This window comes from Amblyomma mixtum, chromosome 10, assembly GCF_055824585.1.
Source record: "Amblyomma mixtum isolate Tamu chromosome 10, ASM5582458v1, whole genome shotgun sequence".
NCBI classification, from domain to species: Eukaryota; Metazoa; Arthropoda; class Arachnida; order Ixodida; family Ixodidae; genus Amblyomma; species Amblyomma mixtum.
This window is the reverse complement of record NC_143021.1, coordinates 178,373,450-178,387,915: the sequence shown is the minus strand read 5'-3', so window position 1 is coordinate 178,387,915 and position 14,466 is coordinate 178,373,450. Positions and strand designations below refer to the sequence as shown.

The 14,466-nt window shown below is 49.2% G+C and overlaps 1 protein-coding gene across 6 annotated transcripts in view; it reads left to right on the top strand.

Annotated features, from left to right (window-relative positions):
* LOC149327865 (uncharacterized) overlaps nt 1–14,466 on the top strand; it is a 465,648-nt gene that overhangs the window by 382,358 nt on the left and 68,824 nt on the right. For all 6 annotated transcript variants that reach the window (XM_089563926.1, XM_089563922.1, XM_089563921.1 and 3 more), the window contains one exon: nt 3,460–3,609. In XM_089563926.1, the coding sequence (XP_089420052.1) occupies nt 3,472–3,609 (138 nt within the window). In that variant the 5' untranslated portion in view covers nt 3,460–3,471. The remainder of the gene's footprint in view (nt 1–3,459; nt 3,610–14,466) is intronic.

Here is a 14,466-nt window from a genome sequence, read left to right as displayed (position 1 = left end):
AAGGCAGGCCCTCCCTGTCTTTACTGTGGAGCCTTCTCCTGTGTAGCCAGCGGCGTCGGTTTGTATGGCAGTAACTGCAGGCGTCGAATGGGGGCGTGTCGACCTACTTTCTAACTCGACACAAACTGGCGAGCATTGCTCGTTGAAAGGAGAGGGAGAGTACAGGGAGGAGGGGAGGTTACGATAGTAGGGCGGTCCTATGTGGGTCCCACCGCCTTCCCAGCTCCCTCCGCCCACCGCACGTGCCGCCTCTACTTTCCAAATATCAGGACGCTACGGTGTACTTTTTTTTTTTATCTTTCGCCCGCGCGCTGCTGGCGTTTACTGCATCGCCCTTCGGCTTGTCTTGTTTGTGTTCCCCTGCGTGTGCACACTCGTGGCAGGAACACTCGGAGAGTGGAAAGGGGGTTTCGCTAACTCCCCTCGCCGATAGCAGTGTTCGTTGCTGTTGTTTATCCCTCGCCCACAAAACTTAACACAGTTCATTGCTTGACGGCAGTGCTGGGAGGCCGACGGAATGCGGGCCGATCGCGTTCGGCACGTGGCCCAGTTTTCTTTTTGTTTTTTAGTTTTTCTTTCTCTCTCATCGCCAAGAGCACGCTGGCGTCCGCAGATCGAGTGTACAACGCCGGCTTTTGAAGCAGAACACCGTGCCCTTGTACTGATATCCACGTGTTCAGATAAAGCGCCCTACGTCGTGCAGACCATTTTTCTGCTGCCGCTACTGGTTGTGGGAACCGCTAACTCCTGTCTTCTTCTCGAATAAAAAAAACAAAAAAACTCCTGTCTTCTTCACGTTCTGCACTATCATCCTCTCGTGCGTCCTCTTCTTCCCCATCTTCTAATTCTCCGCCCTTTCACACGACAGTGGCATCCCTTTGCTCACACGGGGTTCTTCTTTCTTCTGACAAGCATCAGTTTTAACAGGTTCTTGTGCGCGCGCACACGCGCACACACACACACACACACACACGCACACACACGCACACACACTCACACACACACACACACTCACTCACTCACTCACTCACTCACACACACACACACACACACTCACTCACTCACACACACTCACTCACACACACAAACACACACACACACACACACACACACACACACACTACAACTGCTCTGTTAGAGCCGCGCCGTAGAGCCTGCCGCCTGACTGTGCTCCGCCGCTCGCTTCAGCGGTTTAGTTTCGAGGACGATTTCGTTTTGTTGTTGTTATTTGCCTCTCGCGATATATTTCGAGCTGTTTCCACCAGCCTCTGCTCGACGCGGTGTCATTTCTGTCGTTCTTTCCTCTCTCGTTTCTCTTTTTTCTTTCTTGTTCCTCTAACAAGCCGCCTCGTTCCCCCTTTTTTTTCTTTCTCTTTCGCTGTTCGAAGGCACGTGTGTGCTCGGGGCGTGCGAACTACCACTGCACTTATATATACTACAGCGCGCCGCGTCGCTTCTCTCTCTCACCGGGCCGACCAGGTTGCCCGCGCGGAATGTATTGCTCCCTACTTGGGGCCTACGAGAAAGGGAACAGTAGGAAGGCGAGAGAATGAAGAGGGAAGAACAGAGAGATAGGAAGAGAGAAAGAGAGAGAGACAGAGTCGCCCGCGCTTCCTTCTGCCGGTGTGGGGCTCCGTATTCTTCCGTGGCCAGTCGGCGCGGCGCTGTCTTACGCCAGCGCCTTGGCCGTCGCCGTTGCTGCTTGGTCGCTGGGCGGCTGGCGACCTCGGCGGTAGCGGCCAGGAGTTGTCTTCCGAGTAGCCTACACTAGCGCGTGCGAATTCAGAGTCGATTAGTCTATAGAGACCTTTTGAATAGGGTGTCCTTATCGGTTAGGGGAAGAGTGGGGCGCCATTGCGCACGCGCAGTACAATAAAGCCTCTCCGATTATTCTCCTACGCATGCACACTGGCACCCCTCTATTCCCCTGTGCTCCTAACTGATAGGGTCACCCTACTAGGGAAGTCCCTTGTATCACAAACACGAACGTTAATTTGTTAAAAGTCGTCACTAGCTATCACTGAGGGGACTGCGGGAACAAATAAGAAGTGGTTTGGTTTGGTTTGTGGGGTTTAACATCCCAAAGCGACTCAGGCTATGGAGGACGCCGTAGTGGAGGGCTCCGTATAATTTCGACCACCTGGGGTTCTTTAACGTCCACTAACGTCGCACAGTACGCGGGCAGCTATAGCATTTCGCCTCCGTCGAAATGAGACCGCCGCGGCCGGAATCGAACCCGCGTATTTCGGGTCGGCAGCCGAGAACCGTAACTACTTAGCCACTGAGGCGGCCCCAAATAAAAAATAAATGTTCGGATGCATATTTCCAATCCTTATCTGCTTCTTCATCTTCCGAGTCCACGTTAACGGTATGGATAAGCTATCGTCTTACTTACATGGTGATGTGAGGAATGTACGGTGTTACGTGGCCGTGCGAACGGTGTCCTGATACAATGAGACTTTTGTTTTATTTATGTATAAATTCCTCAGGCCAGTATGTCGGACAATACATTATCGTTATCCGTGGTGAGCTGCGCAGGCGCGGACTCAAGTTTTGCGTCCTCGAGAAATCAGGCCTGTGAACCCTGCAATGCATTTCTACGCTGAAAATAAAACGCATCCAAACTTCTCGCTCTTTTTTCACGGAGAGGAAAGATGACCGCCGTAGCCGTGTGCCTCACCCCATGGCTTTCCCCGCCATGCGCACATTTGCTCCTGCCCGGAGTACACGGTCACTGTAAGATGCTCACACGCCCTGGGACACGTGATCGCTGGAGTGGTTGCTGTTTCGTTGATCTTTATTGACCGAGATGAAAAGATCCGCCTTGTTTCTTGCCATCCGTCTTGGCGAAGGAGAATCCGCGACATGTGACCGTCCCTTCACCAATTCTTTGTCCCCCCCCCCCCCCCCCCAATCCATGAGATCGCCCGCTCGGATGACCATGTGATCCGGGCCTCAGTGGATCGCACGATCACACAGAGCCTACCTATATAACGTAGATCATACGTACGTGTGCCCTGTATAACGAAGGACCTTATACGTGGTTCCACCGGCGCGAACGGCGGTTTTCTATAGCCACATGCAAAACGACGTCGGAGAATATCCTCTGCAAATGCCGTCGTATGAGAAGAAGTGCGCACCCTACGAAGCACAAATCAGATTACCTCCGCCTGTTGAAAGCACTCCAGAAATGGTACCTTTTTGTGGAGCAACAAACCACACATGCGCGTTTTAACAAACAAGATACGATGCCAGAATGCATCGCCCTACCAGAGGCCCTACCAGAGCATTGCATGCCCTATAGGGCATTGCATGCCCTACCAGAGCATTGAATGCCCTATAGGGCATTGCATGCCCTACCAGAGGCCATTTGCCATTTGTTCGTGTTTTGCTTCATTCAGTATATGGGAGACCCCGCCCTCTGAGCCTTTGCGTGTGTGGCCTCTCTGGTGTGTGCAGGAAGATGACCGCATGATGGACCATGAAGCAGAACTCGAGGCAGCCATCAACCTCTCGACGGGCCAGACGACGGCTGCCGTTCGCGCCTCCAGCGCCACCCCGACCACCAACGGCGTACCCCACGAGGACGTCGCCGACATCACCGCTCAGGTCTGTCCCCTCCTCATCCTCCTCTCTCACGGGCGCCGACCCGACATCAGGTTCGTCGGTTCGACTCCCGAAGGGCTGCGGTTGTGCAGCTAGCTCTCCTCGCAGGAGTTTTGGGAACACGTGTGTGTGGCGAGAAACAAAAAATTAGCAGGGTTTTAACGTAGTTAAACCGAGCAGACGATCGAAATGTGCACCCCTTGCTTGAAAGGTGTCAAGGTCATCCTCAAGGTCACCCTCCTATTGGCTACAGGTGGTGCGACGGCCCTCCGAACTTACCCGAAGTTCCTCCCGTTGGCTGAAGCTTTGCCCGATGCTCCTCCGAACTAACCCGAGCTTACCCGAGTTACTCCGAGTCTTCATACAATATTTTTGGTTCCAACCGTGTTAATTAGTGCTTTCACGCAAACACACACGAAGAAAAAAAAATAATTTCATCTGTGTGTCGAGCCGTGAGGTGGAATTCAGGGATGCTAAGATGTTCAGAGAAGATGTCACTTGGCGATTGCAGCCTGAGAGTCCTAAAAGCGGAGTTTGTTATTTATTTTTTTTCCCATGGTTTATATGCCCTCAAAACTTCTATGGGAGCGTGTACAGTCGGGAGCAAAAGTTTCCGGGACTCGTGAGCCGCGACCGAAAACAGTGGCTCTGCTATTGACCACCGGCTTGAGACCACAAATGTGAATGGCGAAAGGCGCGTGCTGTAATGCGTAGTTGTAAGGCGAGGTGATCGCTAGAAAAAAAAATGACACCTATGCGATAAGATCACTTTTCGCCCGTTCTGGGGAAATTGCACGCGTGTAAGTGTAAATTGGTGTAGTACTACGACTGCACAGGAAGCGTCGATGAGGTTTGCTTCTTGATTCATTAATTTGTTAATTTATCGTACTTTAAAACGTCGAAGGCGCTACGCAAACGTGCGGAATAATATTCCTTGGAGTAAAACAAACGTTCTAAAAGTCATTTTGGATGGTGATCTTGAAGCTAGATGCGCCTGCGACGGAGACTGGTGAGACAGGAAGGTTCTCCCATTCGATGGTAGCTCCCGGGGTGAAAGAATAGCAATTACGTGAGTGCGACAATATGGCGGCCGATCTACCTCCATTACTTCGTTCGAAACAAAAAAAAAATGCCTCGCGTCGTAATCTACCTCACTCATCCACGAGACCTTCGAGAAGAGGAAGTATTCGTTTACGGCGCTTGCAAATCCCGACGCAACTCCGTGCAATAAGTCTCAGCACTCTTAAGACATAAAAAAAGGCAGATGCTAATCGCGAGAACGAAGGAAAGAGGCGTTTGGAGAGATCACGCGCTCAGAGGTGACAGAAAATGGTGGGACGCTCATTAATGCCGATACCCCGGAGCTCATCTCCGTGTAACACGGTGTCTTTCTTTCTTTCTTTCTTTCTTTCTTTCTTTCTTTCTTTCTTTCTTTCTTTCTTTCTTTCTTTCTTTCTTTCTTTCTTTCTTTCTTTCTTTCTTTCTTTCTTTCTTTCTTCCTTTCTTTCTTTCTTTCTTTCTTTCTTTCTTTCTTTCTTCCTTTCTTTCTTTCTTTCTTTCTTTCTTTCTTGTTTCCTCAGACAGTCCAAGAGGGGGCCGAGGCTAAAGGCGACGCAGCGCCTGACAAGGGCCCCGGCCCCCTTGCACAATGTGCATAAAACAAAACTAGCATTGCAAAGTTCGGTCAAGCAGTCGTCCTAGGATCAGTCAAAGGGTAAACAAAAGGTGGCTATTTCCTGTCAGAATCACACGGCATTAGAGACAATTTCATTTTCTATACAACAGAGTGGCGATACAAAAAAAAGCAGTAATTGAGTGGTACATCGGGAGTATACTGAATACAGCATTAAACCAATACATGATTTACACATCAGCACTTTATACCCAGTAGACGCAACCGTGAGAGTCGTCGCCAAGCAAAGACTGTAGATCATACTACAGTTGGTAAGACACGACAAGAGGAATATAAGATAGAACAAAGGTTACACTTTTCGGAATGGTTACAATGATGAGAATTTAGTACCGCTGTTCACAAGAAACTTCTTACAGTATTTCTTAAAAAATTGTGCACCTTTATTAAAGTCTATCTGCATCATATCTGTTCTGTTCAAAGCATTCGTTATTTGAAAAGATAATGCTTGTCTTCCGCGACAATGCTTGTTTCAGCGACTGAGCCGTGCGAGGCCGGAGTCGAACGGGAGAGCAACTCCCTACCACGTGGAACAAAACGGTGCCGTCTCCGTTAATTTTTTTTTTTATTGCTCCCTCCTTTTTACTTTTTTATTTTACTGGTACGGCGGCGAGCGCGTAAGCTCTCTCACTCAGTGAGCGAGCGAGCGAGCGGACGAACGCACGCTTCTTCCGCTTAGCGTTGCTCGCGCCCTGCGGCAACGGCTTCGTGACGACCGACGCTGTTACCACGCGGAGGTGCATCCCCGGGGATGCGTCACGACAGCCGCGCTGTGTCAGAGCGGTGCCGACGCGGGACCACAGCGGCCGCGCGCGGGCGCCCGCTCACGTCTCTCACCCTCTCCGTTGTCTGACGTAGCGGCCGCCGTCTTTTCCGCGCCAGCCAGCTGAGTGTGAGGTGATCCACGCACCTCCGACGAAGGGAGCGCGGCTGGCTAGCCTTGGATTCCGCGACGTGTGGGCCAAGGTCGACCATGAAGAACGCCGCGCGCCGACTGCCGGACCTTCCCTCCCTCCCGCACCTCCTCTCCTTTTTTTCTTGCCCGCTACTCTCTCTCCCTCTGGAAGCAGGGGCTTGCCTCGTGCTTTGCTTCTCTTTTTCCCTCCTCCTCTTTTCTCTGTGTAGCGCTCGTCGCATTGTAAATCGCCCAAGTACACTTTTGATTCGCCTGATTGACAACCCCGGAGATGTGAGAGGCTGTCAGAGAAAGAACGGGGAAGAGCCTGTCTTCCCCGAACACCCGTGGCGACTCTCCCATTCCCATAAATCTTGGCACCTACGCCAGCCCTATATGTCTCAGTAATAACTAAAGAAAGCTGTATTGCGCTTTGCAGGCTATTTCACGGTCGTGCATGTAAGGAGCCTGCCACGATATCATTGAACCAACTCGCCCAAACTAGAGTTTTACTTGACGATATCATGTCTCTTCGCAGCATTTTGTTACACAATACCACCACGTAGCACCACATTACTTCGCACCACGCTGTATTGCTGTACCATACCACTACATAGTCCCTTACTATATAGCTTCGCACTAATAAAAGAACTAGTATAACGTTCCGGAGCTGCCCGGTTCTCTATCGCTGGCGAACACTCGCAGCTTTCGCAAGAAGGTCTCCAGTGACAGAGCGCCGTCTACGGTGTGCGTGTGCTTGTCGCACCGAATCGCGGACGTCCTGAGGGGGAAGAAAACTAAAAAAACGTCGCGCTGCCGTCCGGTCTCCCGCTCCGTCGCGTGCTACGCCTCGATACTCTAGCTGTTCTCCTCCTCTTTTAAACCGCGCATTGCTGCCTTCCCTCCCCCTCCTCCTATCCTAACCCTCCTTCCCGAATCATTCTCTCTTCCTTTTCCTCGGGTCTACCGCTAATCAGCTCGCTTTTCCGCCTCTTTGTTTTCCTGTGTGCGAGCGCCTCTGTCGAGCTTGCAACTGACTGACTTGACCCCCTCCCCTTTTCCACCGCTGACACCGGCGCGGCGTCCTGTTTTGTGCGTTGTTTACGGAGGCCCCCGTCGGGCCGGAAATGGGGCAGGAAATGAGATAATAACAGCCACCAACCTCCTCCTCCTCTTCCTTTCTCTCTCTCTCCCTTCCTCTCTTCTTCTACAACGTATCCTCGCTGTGCACTCCTCCTCAGCTCCCCTTTACTGCAGTGTACTGCTCGCACGCGTGCAGTGAGCGGCTGTAGTTTACGGCGATGCTTGTGAAGAGCTCGTGAACTCCGATTGGTTTGACGAACGTCAACCGCTGCGCCCTCATTTCTCTCTGGCTCCACCCCTTGTTGTGTGTGCAGTGCGTCGGCACAGATGCACACAGGTAGGGCGCAGCTGCATAGGCTCAATAATAACAGAAAAAAAAGGTCACAGTGTATTCGGGCTCACTGTACCTGCGGTTTCAGTGTAATGCCTTGGGTGCCTGCCTGCTGCCGCCGGTTCAGCGTAAGCCGCGACGATGTGTGCCTTGCGACCGCTTTTCGTGGATACTCTTCTTCCACCCTGCCTGTCTCATTGCGTTCTTATTTTTTTTTGTCTGCCTAAGTGGACACATGTCGCAGTGACACTGGGGGGTTCTCGGTGTCGGATTGTAAATTTTCGGGGCTGTATCCTTAATCTTCGAAGATCAAACGTTTGTCCGAGACGTCAGTCACGGAACAAGCGAAAAAAATTCAGGGGCGCACTTCGTTGACCTAAAGTGCGGTGAGGCGAAAGCCTTTAGCGCGGTGTTGTTGCCTGTGTCACTGATGTGTGGTTAAGATGTTAATTAAGTACACAATTGTTTGTGAATCTTAAATTCCGGAGACACTGGAGGGCGTTTGGGAGGCATCCGTCTGATTCGACGCCCTTCTGCAAACATTCTCCACCGTCCTAGACAAAGAGAACTACATATGCGTTGGCAGGACTATTATGTTCGTGCCACGTAGCGCCTACATAGGTGCTCTGTAAATAGTTGTTGTGCGGGTGTGTGTATACACACACACATATGTATATATATATCCTTTCTGTACAAAATCGTAGAAATAAACCATGTAAGAAAGCAAGTAGCGTACCCATTAGCACGATTGACTGCGGAACGGAATGTTCGAATCCCGTCGTGCACAAAGATTTTTTTCTGGTCTGACTAGAAAAAGCGTGACACCTCTGCTGACAACATTCTGTCGACAACGATGAGGCTTTAAAGGCTTTCGCCTTAATATAGCTGGCCCAGCGCTTGACACAAATATTTCTCAAGGTAGCTTAATTCATACGCAGATGTGGAGCAAATACATTCCTTCGGAAAAACCTGGGAGCGCTACTTGCACGTTAAAGCTCTATCCCGATATCAAGAGCGTCATTCAATTCAACATCTTGGATGCCAGCGTGCCAGTTCGGTTTCATCCTGTAGTGACAATAAACTTATCCTTTTCCTTTTCAACCTTATCCTTTCGATGTGCGCCTGACCTCGTGATCACAGTCCCACCGCTCCGTCTGTTCTTCTTGTTCCTCCGCCGGTCCAGCTCTTTTTTTTTTGCTCAAATCCGTGCTCTTTGCCGATGCGTTTACGTAAGGCTTCGCCCGGGAAGCAGTGCTCTGTATATAATGAATTAGTACGTCAGGGAACCCCAAGCCGTCGAAATCAATTCTGAGCCCTCCTTCACGTCATCTCTGATCTTACCTTCGCGCGCAAAAATCAATCGATCAGTCAGTTAGTGTCAATCAATCATTGTGTTCATTGGCGCCCGCTACTAAATTTCTTTCGTACTCATCACAGCGTCTCCGGAAGACACACCCTGGACTTACGTGCACTGATGCTTCTAGATTGCGAAAGACGCGAAATCGGCTGTGTTCGAACGCGTGGGTGTCAATCTGGTTCTTTACGAATGAATTCTACACACTCGTATACGCCTATATCGAAGTAAAAAAGGGAGTAAGTAAGCTATCCTCTAGCGCATTCCCTTTTGTAAAAGGTAAATGCCCTGGTGGACAGCTTACTCCCGTTCAAGGCGAAAGCCTTTAATGGCTCATATACTGTCGTCCGTACGCTAACAAAGCGTGTCACACGCGTTTGACTCAGGAACTAAAAAAGATAGAAAGAAACCAATGATTGCTTCAGATAGAGGAGGAAAAAATGAACCTAGAAGCCAAGTTTGATGACTGTAGAGTAATTAGTTAATTATGCATAGGCAAAAATGTCGAAATAGCGCGGACGTCGATATAGCCACGGGAACGGTGTGACGTCACATCCACCGGAAGTCGTCACGGCATAGTGAAAATTGTCGCACAATGGTCGGGAAAGCGTGGGATTTGTGTCAAATTAGATGGAAAAATGTGTAATTAACACTTAAGATCCCCGAAAGATGTATAATTTGTGTATCGAAATAGCCACGGGACCGGTGTGACGTCACATCCACGGGAAGTCGTCACGGCATAGTGTCCCCAGCTTTCGCCTCTCAACACTTTAGTTGCCAAAGTGTCCTCGCAATTTTTACTCCTCTCTGCTTAAATTGTAGTAGCCTTTGTCTAAACCGCTTTGCCCTACTCTGTTTCTTCTATCCCTACGCCATTGCGTCTTACGTGATCATAGAGTTTCTTACTATTACCTAGAGGGAAAGCTGGCGGCGCTGCACTTCAGCCACCATGGACGCCCAAAGCATCATGGGGCGGTGAGCTACTTGTTGCGGGACAATCGTAGTTTTTCGGGAATACATAGTGACACTACTAACACGTTTCATTCCGAAAACGCTGTTTGTGTGTGCGCAGACGACTTTCGCGCGAACGCAGTGTGCAAAAAGCATAGTAGTGAAACCGCAACGACACACAACGCCAATAAACGGTTTCACTCTTCTAAAATGCCATTAAAAACCTCTTAAAGTATTTAAGCAACTAAATTTTTTTTGAAAGCATATTTCCTTTTAAAAGTGCGCCTGTTGAGCACAAAATATTAGTTTTTATAATGTTCAATACTTGGCCAATAGGAGAGCGAATCGTCTCTTATTTTGGGCAAACTTCGCACTTAAATGCTTTTCTGCTCGTTTGTTGCAATCGTTAGACAAGATATTGAATGTTAGGGCGTTTGTAGTTATCAAACAGCTTTATTTTTCTATTATTTTTTGGCCAAAAGTTGCAGTTCCGCAACAAGTAGCTCACCGCCCCATGATGCTTTGAGCGCCCATGGTGGCTGAAGTGGTCTCGAGGGGTCGCCATGCAAACTCCCATAGACGGGCTGCCAGCTTTCCCTCTAGGTAATAGTAAGAAACTCTATGTACGTGATAACGCCCTGCTGCTAAATTTTACCGTGGCCAAGGCGTCTCATTTCGCTACGCATTCCTTCCCGGTTACGCGCACGTTTCTGTACATCGCGGCCTGGCTGCGGCCCTACGAGTGCGAGATCGACGTTCGTGCCCCCAAACCTTAAGTCTTTAACGCGTTGAAGTTCATCACACTGCGTCTCGCTAACATGCCTCATTGTCTTTCCGAGACTGTACGGTCATGAACATCGATTTAAGGTGAGACGTAGTGTCGAAAGGGCTCGTCTGCGAAAAAGAATAATAATAATTAGGCCGGGCTATGAACGGTCGAAGTGCGAGAGAATAGAAGAAAAAAAGTCTGCCTTTAGCGGCGGCGAAAGAACGGCTATGGCCTTCTTGGCAGCGTCCCTTTCATGAGCGCCTTTGCTTGTTTGTTACATTTCCTCGGCCCGGACTTCACTCTCTCTCTCTTTCTTTTGTTTCCAGTGCCACTCCCTCGCTCCAGTAGACGCGGCGGCGTTCGGGCCGTCGCTAGGCGCCCCCCCTCCCCCACCGCTCTCTCTCTCTCTCTCTCTCTCTTCTTCAATTCACTCCCGCACGTTGCACAGCCGATCGTACTGCCACACGTCGTTTGTTCGCGGAGAGCATGCAACTGTTGCATCGCGCGAATTCATAACCAGTTTCTCTAAAAGACGAAAAGCTCCGCCGGTGCCAGACCGGATTTCTTAGCTCCGTTATCTGTCCTGCCAATTCTTTACTTTTCCCGTTCTTCTTTTCTATTTCCTTTTTTTGTTTCTTTGCTCTCTCTCTCTCTATCTGTCCGCCCGCCACGTGCCTTTTTACGCCACGTTGTCGGCCGCCCGTAAAACAAGCAAGAAAAACAAACTAACAAAGCGCCCATTCTTGTTTCTAGGAACCGAATTAACATCGTCTCGCCTCCTTATCGCCGGCCTCTCTCTCTCGTCTCCGTCCCCCCCCCAACCTTCGTCACCGCTCCAATCTTCATGGTCACGAGAGTGGCTTGAACGGCCGTTTCGCAACGAGAGCAAACAAAAGAATTGACGAATGTAAAAAAAAAAAAAGCGGATAGGGCAGAAAGATGCATCCATATGCGTCCGAACAAAGTTGCTTTCTCAACCACCCGCTTTTTTTTTCCCCTTCGTTCTTTGTTTCTGGTCGGCATGTATTAAAAACCGGAACCGTCCTTACTTGGCACTCTATGCGCTACAGCTTGGCGATCGGTGATTTTTATTTACTTGGCGTCTTTCTCGCTTCCATGGCAGTTTATTCTATAGGTGTGCCCTGTCTCGAGTTCGGAGAAACCGGCTACAGCCTATAGAGTGACCCGCTATTGAGGCAGTACAACTACGCAGAAATATATGCATGTATTCGGGTAAAACTTCAGCCGGGGCAGTGACTATGCATAGAGGTCTGGCCAGCGATGTCGCGCTCTGAATTGAACATTAGGACGTCCGGCGCGGATACTTGCCGGATTTGCCTGTGCGCGATGGCGCAATTTAAGGTTTTTCCCTACATTCCGCGCCTCGCTTTCTTTTTTCTTTTTTTACTTTCTTTCTACCTCCACCGTTAGCAGCTAGAGTTTTAGCTCGCGACGCCCACTCTTAATGCGCTGTTTATGCATACAATCCGCGTTCTTTGTTGCAATCTACCGTCTACGCTTAACCACTAATCGCGTTCCTAGTACACACCGTCGCCATACTGCATGGGGTGGTTTACGGGATTGCGAAACTCGAGACGGGGCTTAACCAGTCTTCTGAAGAAACTGGTTTACGCCATTTTTAGATTTTTTTTTATTTCTCGAGCTGTGCGGCGCTTGCAATATTCACGGCGTGGTTCGTAGAAAAGGTACGGCTAGAACGGATTAACTGGGCGGAATGATCGTAGCACTGTATATGATGCGGGGTCTTCGCGACGTGTTACGACCGATCAGCTCACTTTGACCCGAGGCACTATTCACTTTGATCTCCAGGGTGTAGCAATTTCGGTGTTTTGTTCGAATTATCTGCTCTTCGCCGAACTTACCAAGCTCTTTACAGGGACGCAAGGACAATCTCAAGTTGGCCTGTACCACAAACAGACCACTTTCGCTAAAGTCGGAGCTCTTACAGACTAGAAAATGTGACGTCATCGCAGCGTGCGATGACGTCATCACTTTTTTTTATTGCGCAGGACTCTCTGTGGCTAGACCTCACCATCGTCTACTTTTAATCAGCGATCAGGAGGTCCATAATAGTTTCGACGTCAACGTCAGTGGCTTGTATCGATCGGCGGGAAAATATATTCCATTTTTAGTTCTTAGGTCAGCAGCCACGAAACGCGAAACATGCGATTTTAACGTAGGCGAAGAAGTTTTATCGAGCTTCCCTATGTACTCGTTTAGGAGCACACCCAACTGCTTACAATGAATTGGTCTTAATCGGTCTTAGTTATTCCAAGATGTGGGACGATGTGCGGAATGAATGCACATATTGATCTGGCTCTTTTTTGCGGCCTAGGTTATTCTTTGCGCCCGGCGCTACGAGCACACCATCAAGAGGAAAAAAATATATATATACTCATATATATAAAGAAAGGGACGCACGTGTGGCACAGTGGTAGAAAAAAAATTAAAACAATGCGTGGCGCAATCTAATGTTAGCTTAACTACGCCTAACGTAACGCATTCTGCCTGCTAACAAAAGCTATAATTAATGCAAGCCGAGATAAACATCTTCCGTCTCCCCCCCCTCCTCTCCCCCCACAGTCAACGCCACGTGGCTTGGACGATCGCCCGACTCCGCCGTGACGCGCGTACTTCTCTGTCCAGCGATAATAATTAAGGGCGTTTCACCAGTGTTAGCTCAGCTAACGTCTGCTAACGATGCGTAAGATGCGTTGCATTTTTTTTTTTGTTTTTACCAGCCTGCAGAAGGTTATAGTCATCGAACGTCACTTCAGGAAAACTTTCTCACTACTTGTGCAGTCGGTTCCGAAGTCAACTCCACGGGGGCCGCCAGATGTCGCGTATTCAGAGTGGGAAGAACAGAAAAAAAAAAAAAAATATCGAGAAAAGACAAACCAAAAACAAAAGAACTAAAGGGGTTGGGAATTCTTTTCGTCCGCCCGTATTGACAGCCCGCTTGCTCAGCGCTGAAGGCCCCTTGAAGCAAGTGACGAGTCGCTCGCTGGAACCTAATTCGTCTTGAATCTCTTGAAGTGTGAACCAAGAATTTTCTATGCCGGAGAGCAGTCGCGCAGTTCAGTTCACCCTGGGAACTTTCCCGCAGGGTCGCACTCCGTGTATCCATAGTTGGCTGTTTCATATATCTACTCTTATATTATTCCTTCTTGCCTCGTACTCTCCTATTATACATCTATGTATATATAGGAAACGAAAGACATTCGAACCCCCTGATTAACTTTTTTTCCTGCATAAATTTAATGTTTCAGTTCACGGAGGCCAAAACAGGGTTTGAAGCAGGTCAGCCGTGCAATATTCAGCTGCCGTCAAAAAATTGCGAGGACACTTTGGCAACTGAAGTGTTGAGAGGCGAAAGCCGAGGACACTATGCCGTGACGAATTCCGGGGAATGTGACGTCACACCGTTCCCGTGACTATATCGATACCCAAATTATACATCTTTCGGGGATCTTGAGTGTTAATTACGCTTAATGACACATTTTCCCATATACTTTGACACAAATCCGGCGTTTTTCCGACCATTCTGTGACAATTTTCACTATGCCGTGACGACTTACGGTGGATGTGACGTCACACCGTTCCCGTGGCTATATCGACGTCGGTGTTATTTCGACGCAATTTTGACATTTTTGACTATAATTAATTTACTCATAACTCTACAGTCATCAAACCTGGCTTCTAGGTTCATTTTTTTCCTCCTCTATCTGAAGCAACCATTTGTTCTCTCCTATCTTTTTTAGTTCCC